Here is a 16773-nt window from a genome sequence, read left to right on the forward strand (position 1 = left end):
GAGCGATTTAACTGTCTATTTGAACTGTCCTGCTGAGCAGGACAGTTACACAGAAAAGACGGGTAGAAGAACCCAACTGGGCTGTGTAAGAATGCACATGCGCACGACGCCAATTGTGCTGTTCTGCATAGTTTGAAAGGAATACAGTGACGCCACCAGCTGAACAGCCCCAAATGGGTCAACAAACAGTCAAAACAATCATTGAAAAATCATCTCCTTGTTCCTGACTGGCAAACAGGTCAGGAGCTGAACTGGTATGTGTGTGATCATCTCAAGGCCAGTTTGCAAAGTGCTGTGTCAGACCTGGACATTGGAGAAATCCAGCCCCCTCAAAGCAGCCTTCAGTTTGTAAGCCATTTTGAAAACAGTAGGAGTTAATATTCATAGAATAAAGCTATACATGCCTGAGAAGATGGTGAAATATGTTCAGACAAGATTGCTGGATGTCCATTCTGTGCTTCACATTTAAAGTACAAATTACCATCTTAAGGGGATAAGCTGGAGTCCTAAAATTACCAAACTGTGCTATAGAGCTTGTACAGTTGTAATTCTAGCTTGCTTTTCAATCTCAGCAAGTCTGCTAAGACTGTCTTTGTTCATAATTTCTGTGAACTGTTGTCATGGCATTTACCACTGCTGTCTGACTGAGGCAGGTTTCTACCTTCCCAGTTCCCACTGTCAGTATTACTGCGGTCAATTTCCATCCTACTTGTTACCATCAGAAGTCTACTGACAAACAAATAGGGAGATGGAAGCAGGAAAATAATGTGTTTGGAGGTATCCCTGTGGGCTTTTAAAAGCATATTATTGTGTGCATTATGTCCTCTCCATCATTCTTTTGGGCCTGGGAACAGAAATGACATAAAAGAAGATTGATGGCCAGAGAGGTCAAAGAGGGCAAAACGATTATTTGTATAGAATGTGGCTTTGGGAGCTACCATTTCAAGGAGGCCATAGGGGGGGGTGTGGGGGGGGGATGCTTCTCCATATTTGCACAATGCCATCCCCCCACCTACCCAGTCATCAGATCCAAGCTGATTTTACCACTGCTGGGGAAAATGTACTTGTTTTTTCCCCCCAGCGCAGCTTGGAAGTAGAGATGGATGGGCTGGCGGGGGTGAGTGGGTGGCCCTTCTGCCCTTCACCCCTTTGAAAATCACAGCTGCAATTTGTAAAAGAAAACAATGTCCTTTCAAATGATTGCAGAAGTATATACATCATGTGTAGTGCTGTGCCAACAGAAATGGTGGAAGCATAAATGGGACCCACTGTAATATCAGTCCTTGAACCAGAGTCTGCCCTTCTAGACTGTGGTTCATTTGTCAGTTTTTTATTGCAATTAGGATCTACTTATATTCTGTCATGGAATTCAAGGCAGCATATTTCGGGTTCTCAAGTAGTCTCCTATCTAAACACCGGCCAGAGCCCAGACGTCACTTGGTTCAGCAAGGTTGCTGTATCAGGAATATAAGAGCAGTTGTACTGGATGGGAGAAATAGTTCATCTAGTCCAGCATCCTGTTTCATACAGTGACTAAACTGATGCCCCCAGAAGGACAGCAAGCAAGCATAGAAGCCAAAGCCACCTACTATGTTGTTGTCTCCCCATCACTAGTATTTAGAGCCTCTGAACATGAAGGTTCCATTTAGTAATTGTGTAGTTATAGTCATGGACGGACTTAGTTTCTCTGCACACTTCCCTAGTTATTTCTTAAACTGTGGTCTGTGGAATACACATCCCAAAATTTAACTCGGATCTTAGCCTTTCTCCACATCTGGGTATATGCTGGCCATCTGGTCAACGTTCTACAATATGTCCTGAATAATTCAATTTGAATTGAATCTATCTGTATTAGTAGTAGTATATATATATATAATAGGCAACAAAAGCGGGTGATAAAAACCTTGAAAGTATTCCATGCTCAGCAAAATCCACACTGAAGGAAAAATGACACATATTTATATTCTGCCCTGTTTGATAATCAAAATATTTCATTTGTTTTTCCTTCAATTTTTGCAAATATAACATTATATGTAGTGATATAGGCTTCGTTTTGACTGCCACAAACAACGTATGTTAAAATCAATTGCATATGGTAACACATTTGAAAAAGAAAAAGTTATACTCAGAGCCAAATAACATTTTACATGGGATTGGATCTCCCAGTGTTTTCTTTTTTCGTGAAATGCCGCTTCAGGGAATGCTATAAACTGAATTGGAGAATTGGAGAAAAGCGGCAGTAAGGTATGGAGGAAGGGGTTAACCAAATCTGTGCTATTTCCCCTACTCAAAATCATCCCAAACTGCTGTTTGTGGGTTGGAGGGAATTCCACACATTCCCCCACCCCCAGTGTAGGCCTTGGGGAATGTGTGTGATTTCGATTGTAAAAATAGCAAAGAGGAAAACGTTACACACAAACTTCCCTCACATGTTGCATTTTAATAATAATAATAATAATAATAATAATAATAATAATAATAATAATAAATTAGTGCTTATAGCACTCTTCTAGACAGATTAGTGACCCACTCAGAGTGGTGAACAAAGTCAGTGTTGTTATTATCTCCACAATACAGCTGGGGAGCTGGGCTGAGAGGAGTGGCTTACATAAAGCCACCTGCCGAGCTCATAGCAGTAGTGGGATTTGAACCAGCAGAGTGCTACTTCACAACCCAGCCACTTAACCGTTATGCTACATCAGCTCTAAATAAGTAATGTTGGGATACCTAATCACAGATCTCATGCATATAGTGTAGGTTATCCCTTGTTTTGATGTATTAAAGTCTCTAATTTTTGTGAATTTTTTTCAACCAAAGTATTTAGATTGATACTGCAGCTACAAAAATAAGGGTTGTTGGATTTTTTTGCTCCATGTATATTTACTTCATATGTATGGTTGGTGAAGTATATGAAATGGCTATTTATTTGATTGTAGTTTAATGAAAAAACGCCAGGCAGTTCTTAGTTGAACGGATCCATAAAAATGGTAAAGCTTGTCGTCTTTAAATCCATAAATGCTCAAAGAAGTCCTCTTTGTCTGTTTTTTGTAGAGTTCCATTTGAACAATAACAAAACGCTTCAATGCACTCTTAAATTTATTTTATCTCTATAAATAGCACACGCTGTAGTTCTAAAAGACTGTCTAGGGGATTGTTAGAACTGACCCAGTGAGGCTGTGCATATAACCTGCGACATCTAGTCTTGCAGCAACAAAGATTTACATAGGTTCTTAGAATTATAAAGCACAGCAGACGCTGTACTCTTCCAAATCCTTTTATGAACCACCGGAGCAGGCTGCCAGCCGCTTTCCCCTCTATAGTTTTAACAGTTTCATAACAGGAAGAAATTCAGCAACACCCTGTCTCCATGCTAGAACACATTTCATCTGGCGTGTGCCCAGGGACTGACACTGTCTCATGAAAACAAAAACAAAATAAGATTCTATTAATCGGTGGCCATTTGACCTTTCATTACATTACTTTTTTTGAGTAATACTTTTGAAATGTCTATTGTTTCCCACACTGGTACCTCATTTTCCTTCTCTGATTTTTTTTTTAAAATTTGATTTTATTAGCGGTTGGTCGAAGCAGCTGAAGATGCAGATCTCTACCATGAGTTCAACGCTTCACTGGTGGTAAGTCATATATTTATTCAAGAATATCAATTCCACATTCATATCTTTCAATAGCAAAGGATTAATTTTATGGGTTTTGGAGTTTTGGGAAATACTGGACAAGTTCAGCTTCCATGTGGACAGTCAGCCTCAGAAGCAACCAGTGCTCTAAAGCCTAGGTCTCCTTGTGGTGAAATTTGATCCACATAGAAATTAAATGTCAGAAAGAATAGATCTCCCTGCTCTTCTCCCTGACAGAACCTCTGTGTGGTTCAAATGTCTTCGTATGGAAGACAAGTCAATCTGAAATGGTGTTGGGGCCTAGTGTTCTCCTGGAATTGTAACTGATCTCCAGAGAGAGATCGGCTCCCTGTGGAGGAAATGTCAGTTTCGGAGGGTAGACTGTATATGTAATCACATCCCTGCTGCACTCTTCCCTCTTCAAACTCCACCCTGCTAGGATTGCCAACCTCCAGGACAACAGAGATCTGTTCCCCTGGAGAAAATGGCCACTTTGGAGGATGGACATTATAGCATTATAGGAGGCCCCAGGAATTTTCCATCCCGGAGCTGGCAACTCTATACTCTGCCCATACTCTGCCCCCAAATCTCCAGGAAATTCCTAAGCAACAATTTCAAAGCACAACCCTAAGTGGTACAGACCAGACAACAATTTACCACCTCATTGAGAACTAGGCTTGTGATTCAGATCTTACAGGATTTCTTTCCTTTGGGGACCGAATACTCTATTCCTGATTTGCCAACAAAAGAGAACATTAGATGGTGTCAAAAGTGGTCTTGTTTCTTCTTTAGGTTTCCAGTAGGGTTGCCAGATGGTTTCAACCAACATTCCAGACACACTCCATGTTTCTTGTGTCCGTGTGTTCCAGAGGCCTCAGTAACATCACTTTTGGTTGAACATCACTTTTGGTTGAACACAGCAGGTCAAAATAGGCCCCAACCATAGCATTTTGGCACACAACCTCTCAGAGTACAACCCTAAGTCTGCATATTCACAAGTAAATCCCTTGGAGTTCAGTGGGTCTTATAGCCTTGTTTAGGATTGTAGCCGCAGTCTATTTCAGTTATGCTACAATAAGGAAGAAACATGCCTGAAATCATGTACAGAGTGCCTCCCCTTCTCCCCCGTCGCCAGTTCATACATACTCTTCTCCCTCTCCCATCTAACTTTTCTCCATCTGATTCATTCAGTACAGTGAAGCAAACTCCTCTCTGTTTAAGCACTTACCTTCCCAGCCATCCATTTCTCATTTTCCTCAATTGCAGAATTAACTGTTTGGTGGTGGAGGAGTGAGGACAGCTCTGGGCTCTCCCAGTTGCCACGGTTCTTCTTCCTGCACATCCCTCAATCCCACAAATAATATGAGGACTCTGGCAATGCATGGAAGAGGACAGCAGACAGCCACATGGCGTATCTGCAAATGTAGCAACCTGCTGGTTCCACCAGACACCTGTCAAAATTTTTGTTTGCCCAGGCACAGCAGTAGCTGGTGCTGCTACCTCGGTCACTCCTCCTCCCCACCGCTCAAAAATACCGAATATTTAAATGTCTGATATTTTCTTGGAAGTTTTCCTGGACAGTCCAAGAAAATATTGGCGAGCCTGGGTGAAAACCGGACACCTGGCAACCCTCGTTTCCAGCGCTGTAAAAGAAGATTCCAGAATATGCCCCTTATTCCATCAACCCATGATTCTCCATGGCTCAGGATGGATTTTTAAAGGTTGCTGTCACTTTCATGTCTAAGCAGTTCTGTAAAAATAATTTTAAAAAAATGTTTGATGACTATGAACATGGCAGGGTGCTTAAAGAGGGTAAGGAATATCTTAAGGAAATCATCTTTTATTTAAGGCAGGTATTCGTTGTAGGTAGGTAAAAGCTTTTGGACATAAAATAACTGTTCAGATAAAGGTGGCAGGACTTCATGATATTTTATAGGTTGTAATGAAATCACTGAACCCCCCCCCCCCCGGCAACTTGGAATGTAACAGTGCCTCATGTTGAGGAAGACTTACTATGACCCTGGTACAGGTGTAAGTTATTCTGTTTTAGAGAGAGAGCTCTGCTTCTCCCTGTTCTTGCTTCTCTACTGATATGTATATCTGGCTCCAAATTCCAGGAAGATTTTTACTTTGACCAAGATTTTTGCTTCTTTGATATTTTAAAGGTGAGGGGGAGGGACCTGACATTTTTATGTAGTCCTTGAAAATTTGCTTTGGGTAGTGGTGTGGGGAGATTTGAAAAAGCCAGTGAGGGAGGGGAAAGAGCTATAAGGCCAGCCTCAGCTTGCTTAATTTTTTCTGGAGACATGAATCAGTTGCTCCTCCTGAGGTCAATTTATTTCAGAAATTTATATGGTCTGACTCTGGCCAAATAGTGGTGACTGAGGCACCAGGGGCAGTGCGCCCCTGGATTTTGGGCAAGAAAATTTTTTTTGACAGACATGTCTTAGACCTCGCCCGTGCACTCCCCCCAAGCCCTGGGCGGGCCCTGGGATTTCGGACAGTCCCATGTGTGTTTCTCACAAACATGTTCCCCCCTCCCCAAGTGAAGACATGTCTGTGTTTGTCAAAGGCATGCCCTCCCCCAGTGGACAAGCACCAACCAACGGACAGGGCCCCCCGCCCTGCTTCGAAGCCCTCAGGCAGCTGGGCAAGATCCCGGAGCACGGGGGGGAGCCAGGGGGGCCATCTCTGACACGAAGCCAAACAGTCATCCAATCTTTTGAGGCCCGCGTTGGAGGCCCCCGGACCAGTCCATTGCGCGTCACCTGCTCGCTCGCAAGCTGCAGGCAATAGCGCCATCTAGCAGTCATTGAGAGGTCCACAGCCCCCGGGATGGTAAAAATAGCCGCTCTGTTCTGGGAACTCGCTGGTCGTCAGGAGGGGCACGTGCAGACGCGGACACACAATCACAGGTCTGGTGCGGGCAGGACACGCGCCGAAATTCTGAAACAGCCACGGGCGGGCCGAAACAGACGGGAGCGCGGACACGTGCGCAACCACGTGTAGTTCTTAACGTGTGTTTTGGCTCTGAGGAGTCATGGCAGAATTCACTGCACAGTATATGTATATCTGTATGTAGTTGATGAAGTTAACAATTTAATCCATTGTGATTACGTATTGTTGTGGCCTGAAACCAGTTAGCTCCTAAATAGCCTTATCAAGACAAGACTACAGTGGCCCTTAAAAGAGGAGGCATAATATTTAAAAAGCTTGGTATTTCTGGAGGTTCAGAGGCAGCTAATGTATCAAGGCCACATTTCTGGAATTTTCAGTACTATATTTCACTGTAATGAGGTTTTGCTGAATCATTTAGTACACAGATGACCTACTGCAAGTCTGCCCCTGCAAAAAAAAATAAATTCAAAACACTCATTGTTAGAGCTATGCAATTAAGATTAAAATTCCATAAGATGAACTGCTTTTCCATCAACAAGGAGTCAACATTTTCTCATAGGGCTAGGTCAGTGTGCAAGTATAGATCAAAACGAATCTGTGCTGCAGTAGCCAGGAGGCTTTTCTGGCAGCTTTAATGGTGGGACTATACATAGCTGGATAATTTAAGTGGTGTCAGGCTAATGACGCCTAGCTATGAAAAGGAAGTGGCTTTGCTAGTTCTAAATATGCCCATCCAGGTGAATAAAGAGAGTTATATAAAGACCAGCACTTCACACTAGCTAATAAGACAGTGTAAAGGAAACTCTTAAATCTGATAAATTAAAGCCACCTTCATCTGCTTGAAGCTGTATTGTGTGTGTGTGTGTATCCTTAAAATGTAGGAAAGGAAATTTCCTACATTTAGTCTTATTTGGTCACAGTATGTGTGTGTGTGAAATACGTATTGTATAGAATAGGTTGTTGTAGGTAGCACTTGAAATAACATCAATGCTGATTATTAAGCATTAGGGGACCCATGAAGAGGAGAACTTTCGAAATTTGCACTCTCCAATCTAAATTTTGACATCCAGGGCCGTTTCCACACGTCTTACCTGTCGCCAGAAGACAGCGTCTTCTTGCACAAAATCGTGCCAGGAAGACAGGATTTCAAACAAAACTCCCGGATGACAGCATCTTCCTGGTGCAATTTCGTGCAAGAGGACACTGTCTTCCAGGTGTTTTGCACAATGTTCCAGAGGCAGGTAAGACGTGTGGAAACGGCCCAGGATACTTGAAGCTTTCAGTAGTTTAACATGACTGCTTTCTCCCTCTTCCTCCTTTCCTTTTAGCTGACTTCTAGCTGCCTCAACATTTAGAGAAGCCTAAGTGTGCTCAGTCCTCATTTGCCTTTTGGGGGTGTGGGTGGTCTTTTAATTCTGCAAACTGGACTCCCCCCAGTTTGTAGAAATCTTTGGCTTATTTGTATGGGCCCCTTTCATTGTCTTTATGGTAGTAGGGCTGCCAACTCCAAGCTGAGAAATTCCTGGAGATTTGAAGTTGGAGCCTGAGGACTGTGGAGTTTGGAGAAGGAAAGCCGCTTAGAGCCAAGCCACAGGTGACGCCTGACACAGGTTGGACACTTGTCAGCTTCCCTCAAGTTTTGATGGGAAATGTAGGCATCCTGGTCTTGCAGCTGTAATGGAGAGCCAAGCTGCAAGACCAGGACACCTACATTTCCCATCAAAACTTGAGGTAAGCTGACAAGTGTCCAACCTGTGTCAGGCGTCACTTGTGGCTTGGCTCTAAGAAGGATGTGATTCCATAGAGCCCACCTTCCAAAGATGCCATTTTCTCTAGGGGAACTGATCTGGCGATGAGTTGTAATTCTGGGATAACTCCAGACACCGCTTGGAAGGTGGCAAACTTAATGTGGTAGGCACTTGAGAGTAAAGTTTGTTACTAGAGGGAACAAGCTGGGAATCCTTGAGAAATCACAGTGAAAGGGTAGAATGTGTTCTTTGGAAATTTCCTTCCTGCATAGACTGAAGCCTCTTTTTCTAAGATTCTGTACATTATTAGGGGCTTGAGCTTGAGTTATCCTGTATTCCTTCCTTTTGCCCTTTAACTTGTGCTGAACCATTTGGGCTTTTGTTTTGTTTTGTTTTGGATAGGTTAATTTTAAAAATAATGTTTTTCTACACACCTGAGGAATCCCTGTCTTGGATGGGCATAGGCTGATTTTGCTGCTTTTGATGGCACAAGCCACCAACTTCACTATTAGATGTAGAAATCATAATTTATAATAAGGATTCTTACTGTTGAAACACCCTGACAAAAGGAATTGTTTTGGGGAACAGGAGAGGAAGTAAGATTATTGGATAGCAAAGAAAATAGAAAGGACTCAGAGATGTGAGAGTCTTGAAAAAGGAAGATGCTATTTAATTCTGGGATGATATTTGGTTATAAACTCCACTCCCTGCTAATGACATGGTGTTATACAAGGCGTAACAGAAAAAGGTTCAAATTGTCCAACACACTGAAAATCACATCAGCGTGGATACAGCTGCAAAGATGATGAGTTGATTTATAACCTGGTCTGTAGGCATAAATTTGCATTTTATTCCTTGGACTGGGACCTCAGTTCACCAGTATGGTATTTGAGCCAAAGGCAGCATAGATCAAAGATTCAATTAGCTGTCAAAGAGTAAGCAATTCGTAGGTGGGAGAGCCTTAGCAGGAAGCTGTTGCAAAGGTCAGTGGTAAGAGTGCTCACAGATATGTATGCTGTGCATCATTCATCCCAATTATGTGAGTCTCCACTACTGAATCTTTGGTTCACTCTAATGAACCCCCAGTGTGCCCCTTACAGCTGCAAACATCCAGTTAGCAAAACTGGCAATTACTTAGACATTTTGTGTTGCCAAGATACTCTGGAGGACTGAAATTCATCTGTATATTTGACCAATCCATTGGGATTAAATCCAGTAGAATATAAAATGAGTTTGTGAATGTAGGTCAGTGAAATTCAGCATCCATACCACTTGGGCAGACCAGGCAGGCGATGTACAATGTACTATGCTTTCATATCCTCTGCACTGTGGAGAGCAGATTCAGTGAAGAACGGGACTTCTGTGTTTATATGAGAGTCAGTGAGGAGTAGTGGTCAGAGTGCTGGCCTCAGAATTGGGTGGCTGGGGTCAACTCACCACAAAACTCACAGTTATCTTGAGCCCGTCATTTACCTACATTAAATAGAAATATGGAGGCTCCCATGGGCTTTGTAGAGAAAGTGTGGGATAAAAAGTCTGTGTGACTCAAAATTCTGGCATAGAGTGGTGAGCACAATCACAAAATGGCTGCTGCACACAATTGCCAGGTGCCTACTCAAATGCCTGGTGATTTGCCTCTCTGTCCATCGATCACTGGTTACTGGCAGGAAGAGGCAGGCTGCCCAGAGGTCACCCACTATTGACAGGCAGCCTAGGCAAGTGGCTGCCCATACGCTCTACGTGATGATATATCACTTAGTGAAAATGCTGTGGTTTTGCACCGGATATTTTGGTTGCAGCAGAAGTGATGTCATTGCACAAGGCAAAGGAGCTCACAAGCGCATAGCACCCATTGTTGCCAAGTAGGCCCCCTCTCCTGCTTTAAGGCCTGCCATGGACTGTGTTAAAGTTTCCTGCGTTGCTGTTTTACTGCTACACAAAGATTTGCCCTGCACGTGTGTGTTCTGGTACACGTGTCAGTTTCCTGTCTGCTTGTTGATTACATTGCTGCTGCAATAAGACCCTGTAGTTCCCTGACTCCATGTTTGGTCAACTGCACAAAGGACTCTTTTCCTGGGCAGCCCTGCCTAGACCTATATCTGGACTTCCCAGTGTGTGTTTGGACTCTGTTACAAGTGTGCCCCGTGCCTGCATTGCCATCTGCCATGGACCGTGCCTGTTCCCTGCTTTGGACTGTGTTTTATGTGCTGTTCCCCCTGCCTCCATGGAAGCCTGCCTCATATGGGCCCAAGCCGCTGCTAGCAGCTGGGCGCCTGCCAGGGAAACCTCCAGTGAGCCTGGCTAGGCGCTCCCTGGTCAGTTCCTGCCTGGAGCCTCCCGCGGGTCGGGCCCCGAGCTTGCCCTCGCTACCGGGCAGCCTGCAAACCAGCCCCAGCTATGCCCAGCCGGCATCCATGTTCTTAGGCAGCCAGAAGACCCAGGGAAGAAGACTGCTTTGGGAAGCCATTTCGGCGAAGCGGGCACACCACGTCCGCAGCGAGAGTACCTCGCCCCGCTCTGCATATCTTAGGAGCCGCCCCGGAGAAGGAACTAAGTGCCGACCATCCCAAGCACTTAGAGAATGCATCTCAAAGAAACCTCCGCATTCCAGAGCTGATGACATCAGGGCAAGCCCTGTCCGCTGGAACATCCTTTCAGCCCACTCGGATTTCCCCCTCCCTCCTTTGTCCCTTCTTCCTGAGGTGTCACTTATCACAATCAGATTACCAAAGTGGCCCATCCAAGCCATTCAGTAACCCATTAGAACCTTTGTTTTAATCTGTGAGAGCCACCAAGTACAGCACCAGCCCCAGGGTACGTTTTGGGGTATTTAAGCCGGTCTCTCAGACCGCATGGTGCGCGTGCCATCCTATCCAGAACCCCTTGCTGTCCATCTGTGGTCCCAGTGCTGGCATTGGGCCACCTCGCTGTTGTGTCTCTGCTTCGCTTCAGGATTGTGAGTATTCCCCACCATCATTGGGAACCTGCTAATGCGAAAGTCTCTATATTTCCTACTCTGTATTTCCTAGGTCTTGTGTGCTTTCTTGTGTGTATGTGCAAGTTCAGGCTTATGCCACACTATTAGTAAAATACACGTGTTGGGAACCTATTTGTAGTCTGCCTCTTGTCACTAGAGTGTCTGGAATCAGGACCTCCGTAAACATAGGTTAGATCCGCGCTAATAATTTTTGTTCCAGACTGCTAAGCTAATTTCCCCCTTATAAAAAGCAGTTCTGGTAACACCATGCATAAAGAATACCCAGGGGGGTAAGTGCCTCTTCCCCCCCTCCACCAGTTATTAGGGGGCTAGCAGCCTACCGGCACAGGAAGTGGAGCCAACCACAAAATGGCTGTTTTGAGAGGCAATGCACCACACAGAGAAAGCCCAAATGCAGGGGAGAAGAGGGGGGAGTTTCAAAATTTATACCGGAGAAAAGCTGAGAAAGAGAGTGGCAGAACAACCCCACTGGCCCATGAGCACTGCCCTTTCTTGCTATCTAGGGTGTCTAGGGTTCACCACTGGCAGTCCAAGTCTCCACCTGGCACAAACCACCCATGTGGTTCTGCGCCTCAATGCTCAGAGTGGCTTTTACACCTTCTCTCTTGCACCCAATACCTCCACTTGACGTTTGTGGGAATTGCCTATGCTTCCATGGTTGCCTTGCTCCACCTTCTTGCATTCACATACTGAGCTTAATCGAAATCTTCCCAGTTGGAGCAAGCCCCCCAGTGGAGAGGTCAGAATGCAGGAACCTCGGCAAATTGGTACTTGTGCCCCACATCAAACCAGGATTCTAACTGAACAATCCTAAACATAAGTACACCCTTCTAAGTCCACTAAAGTAAGTGGGCTTAGGAGGGCATGACTCTGTCTAGGATTGCACTCTTGGTTAAATCTCAGTTTGGAATTTTGGGATGGGGGAAGTAAACAAATGCCAAGGTACCTGTATTCAGCCACTATGGCAAAGTGAGGAACTTTATCAGACAAGGAAGTTGTCGACACAATGAGAGGAGGAGAGAGATGGGAGGCACAAAGGGAGCATGTGAGTAGAGCAGCAAGCAGTGTTTGTGCCTGACAGCCTGTATGTCAGTCTTATGCCCTTCCTGCTAAGACTTTCAGATATTTTCACCACTTTCCAACATGGAACTCTGTGTTAATTGGTCTGATCCTTCAAGAAATCCTTATGTACTTAGTTACTTACATTGCAGTCCTATTTATACCATATTGCTTTCAGAGGACTTAGGCGGTTTCCGCATGTCCTTATAGGGATGGCCCACTCACAGAATGCTGGCGGCTTTCCCCCAGGAATCCAGACATCTCTGTTTTCAAAAGGGTTGCAGGCTGTTTGGTTTCTGGTTTTTGGGCACCTTTTCTGGGACTGAAAATGGAGATGCCTGGATTCTTGGGGGAAAGCCGCCAGCATTCCGTGAGTGGGCTGTCCTTACAAGGCTGTGCAGAAACAGCCTTAGAGCGGAACCACAAGTGACGCCTGACACAGGTTGGACGCTTGTCAGCTTCCCTAAAGTTTTGGTGGGAAATGTAGGCAGCTTGGCGGAATGTTGGACAAGTGACAGTTGAAAAGTCCATTGGACAGCAGTCAGAGAGCCAAGCTGCAAGACCAGGACGCCTCCATTTCCCGTCAAAACTTGAGGGAAGCTGACAAGTGTCCAATCTGCGCCTTTCGTCACTTGTGGTTCTGCTCTTAGACTGGAGCATAACTCTGTATAGTATTTGTGCTATTGGTCATCTTAGCTGAGATGTGGAATTTGGGGGCGTATGTTTGATAAATCAGGTGGTTTTTAGTTACCCGACATTCTTGGATTGAAGTGAATCCAGGAACTCTTCTAGCCCTCGAAGTCAAACTTGTATATCTAAGGACCAAATATCAAGGTTGTACTGAAACCTTGCACACTGTCTTTATTAATTTATCTTCATCTATTAATTTCTCTTCATCAACAGTTTGACTATTACAACGCTGTTCAGGTTAATGAAAAGGATGAAAACGATAATTATGTGGAGCTTGGAGACGAATTCATCCTGGAGCCAAATGAGCATTTCAATAACATGCTTGTGAACACGACGTACAGTGACATACAGCTTCCAACTAATGTCTACAACAAAGGTATGGCATTCCAGCTTTTGTTCTGTTGTAAAACCTGCGGCAAAAATGGCAGTTGAAGTAACAAAAGACAGAGGAAATGGGGAGCGCCAAGAGAAGAAAGAGAGCGAAGATGAAGAACAGCTTCTGTCCTGTGCCTCTGACAGCACCATGTAAAAAGCCGACATTAGCACTGATCTCTGGCTGTGAACAGCTTCACCTGCTAATTCCCGCATAGAAAGCTTCTGTTAAAAACACAGGATCTTACCAGGATTTTCCTCCCCTTCTGACCATTTGGCAAGAACAGAGGAAGAGAAGTGAGACACGGTCGTAGGCTTGCTTTTCTGTGTGATCGTGTTTATACTGAGTGACAGGGTTTCTTCCACATTTGGTGTGGAACCAGTGTGGTGGAGTGTTGGACCATGATCTGGGAGGTTTGAATCCTGACTCTGCCATGAGAGTTTACTGAGTCACATAATCTCAGCCAAACCTACCTCACAGGATTGTTGTGAGGATAAAATGGAGGAGAGGGAAATGATGTAAGCTGCTATGAGCCCCCATTGTGGACAAAGGCAGAGTGTTAATCAATCTCACTCTAGCCTGGAAGATGGCTTCTTACCTCAACATGGCCAACCTGGCCACCTGGATCCATGCTATGGTAGCATTAAAACTCGACTATTGTAATACACTATACATTATCTCCCGTCTAAGTTAACTAGGAGGCTCCAACTGGTGCAAAATGCTGTGGCTCGACTGTAAGCAGGAGCAAGAAGGAGCATGAACACATCACTCCCATCCTACAGTCACTCCATTGGCTACATATCAATTACTGTGCTCAATTCAAGGAATGGGTTATTACATACAAAGCTCTTCATGGCCTTGGCCCAGCATACCTACGAGATTGCCTCACTCCTTATGTCCCTCCATGGCAGCTTCGCTCATCTGAACAGAGTTTCTTGCAGGTGCCAGCCTGCACATGGGTGAAATCAACAGGAGCCCGCACATGGGCTTTCTCTGTGGTGGCTCCTTCCCTGTAGAACGGTCTGCCTGAGGAGGTCAAGAGAGCCCCCACTCTCCTGGCTTTCTGCAAATAATGCAAAACCAAATTATTCAAAAAGGCTTTTTACTCAGATAGGAGGGAAGTATTGTAGGGAGGGGGTCTCAAATGCTTCGCTAATGAGTTAGGGACCATAAACTTCACCACTATGTTGCCTTGCATATTATCTGTTGCTCGAATATGTACTCCTATACTATCTGTGCTTCATGTTATCTAATGTCCTAGAATTGATTATGTTCTTTTTCAGCAGTTCTTCAACTCTGTATTGGAAAATTGCTAATGCTGCATCTTTGTAAAATCCTATAACATTGTTGTGGAAATGTCCTTGACACTGTATGGAAATGTCCTCGATACTGATTGTACTCATCTCATGCTATGTAATCCGCCTTGAGTCTCAGTGAGAAAGGCGGACTATAAACGACATAAATAAAAATAAATGAAGTATATAAATAAATTTATGAGTATTTTCAGCTGTCCTGTTTAAAAATCAAATACATGAAAAACACCTAGTATAACTCTCAGCTTCTGCCACTGAAGAAAACTGGGAAAGATTTATGTCTGAACATTTGTAATCAGGGTACATCGACAAATAATTTGATTCAATATAAGGCAGCTTCATAATCTCCTATATTCTGCTTCTAGCCCAAAGATGGAGGTTTGATAAAGCTGTGAATACTACAAGTGCATCTTGTTGGTGCTTCTCGCTGAGCCCTTTCTTGCATTTTATTCCTTTCTTGTTCATTTTTTAAACAGTCTTTATAGAACTGCCTTTCCTTTTACTCACTCTTTGCTACAGACCCTGATATTTTGAATGGAGTTTATATGTCTGAAGCGTTGAATCCAATTTTTGTGGACAATTTTGAAAGAGATCCAACTCTCACTTGGCAATACTTCGGCAGCTCTACAGGATTCTTCAGACTTTATCCAGGTACAAAATCTTGTTCCTACTTGGCATTTTCTCAGAAACTCAAAAGATAGCTAGTAAAACTAGACTAGATCTGAGAAACAATAGGATACACGTGGCATATGATTCAGTCACTCTTAAGCACATTTAAGACAGCAATTGCAGGCCCATTTTCTCAGGAACTGGCCTCACTGAATTTGGTGAGTCTTGGCTCTGAATAAACATCTATAGGACTGAGAGTCCCATTGGTTTCACAGGACCAGTTCACTGGTTACATAAATCCTTCTTTCTTAAATCAGTGAGATTTAGAAACGTTTAAATTAGATTGTGTCCATTCTCTGCAAATCAAGTACGAGAGTTCATGAAGTAAAAGCCTATGAATTACTTGAAGGGCTTCCTCTCTCTGGTTCTTATTTTCCTGAAGGTTTAAATGTTATTAGTGCTGTATTTGTCTATTGAGCAACCATTTGGCTGCAGTTTTTTAAAGGTTTATTAAAAGCAGAAGTCAGTCACTAATTAGCTTTGTGGATCAAATCGTTCTGTCCTCCACAATATCTTTGTTGGAGCAAAGGAATGTGGATCCCAAAGGGGAAAGGCTATAATCCCCAGAACAAAATAAAGAAAAAATCCAGTGACACCTCCAAGATTGTGTGTAAAATGCCATCTGCAGACAGCATTAGAAATTATTAAGAACAAAATTGAAAATTAAACATAACATACCATGAGCAGTTCTAGTTACTTTGTCTCAAAAAGTTGAGAAAAAAACAACTTTATGGTAGAGCTATGGGAAGGACCTCGTCAAAAGCATGCCCCAGATCCATGGAAACCCTTTCGTTGCTGTCTCCTCAGGGATAAAATGGTTGCCAGATGAAAACGGAGTCCTCTCCTTTGACTGCAGAAATCGAGGCTGGTAAGAGATTTTGAAAATATTTATGCTATTGTGTCCTGTTCCGTATCTTTTCATCTTCTGTTTTGGAAATACTGCATATATTGTCCTCCCTCTGCACTTTAATGAGATTTGAAGAATCCTGAATGGTAAAGTTACATACCTTGCCAAGTTGCCATGTATTTTTCCAGTAGAGAAATTAACTACTTTTCCTTGAGTAGATAAAGGAATTGACTGCACACACCTGATCCCGGCACATCCATCTAAAGCCGTAATCCCTGAATATCTAAACCTGTGCCTTGGGCAATGTGCATGTCAGCTTGTGTCTATGTCATCTCTACTTTACAAAAAGCACAGAAAGATTCTACACATATATAGAGGATCAGTGCAGAAGTTTGAATGAATGTCTATAGGGATCAGACCAATGAGTGCAGTGCAGAGCGCACTTGCTTGTGCATTCATTCCATCTAACCGATGTGCACTGTGCACAGGTTTGCAACACCTTTACAGCATGCAGGTTATAAAGGCTAAAGTTGCGCTCTGACC

General features: G+C 43.8%; 1 protein-coding gene across 1 annotated transcript in view; it reads left to right on the forward strand.

Moving 5' to 3' along the window:
- The window catches only part of CACNA2D4 (calcium voltage-gated channel auxiliary subunit alpha2delta 4), a 206037-nt gene that overhangs the window by 24333 nt on the left and 164931 nt on the right, over positions 1-16773 (forward strand). The window contains exons 4-7 of the mRNA XM_054988696.1: positions 3576-3635; positions 13242-13404; positions 15234-15365; positions 16191-16251. Coding sequence (XP_054844671.1) covers positions 3576-3635; positions 13242-13404; positions 15234-15365; positions 16191-16251 — 416 coding nt within the window. The remainder of the gene's footprint in view (positions 1-3575; positions 3636-13241; positions 13405-15233; positions 15366-16190; positions 16252-16773) is intronic.

Source organism: Eublepharis macularius, chromosome 9, assembly GCF_028583425.1.
Source record: "Eublepharis macularius isolate TG4126 chromosome 9, MPM_Emac_v1.0, whole genome shotgun sequence".
NCBI classification, from domain to species: Eukaryota; Metazoa; Chordata; class Lepidosauria; order Squamata; family Eublepharidae; genus Eublepharis; species Eublepharis macularius.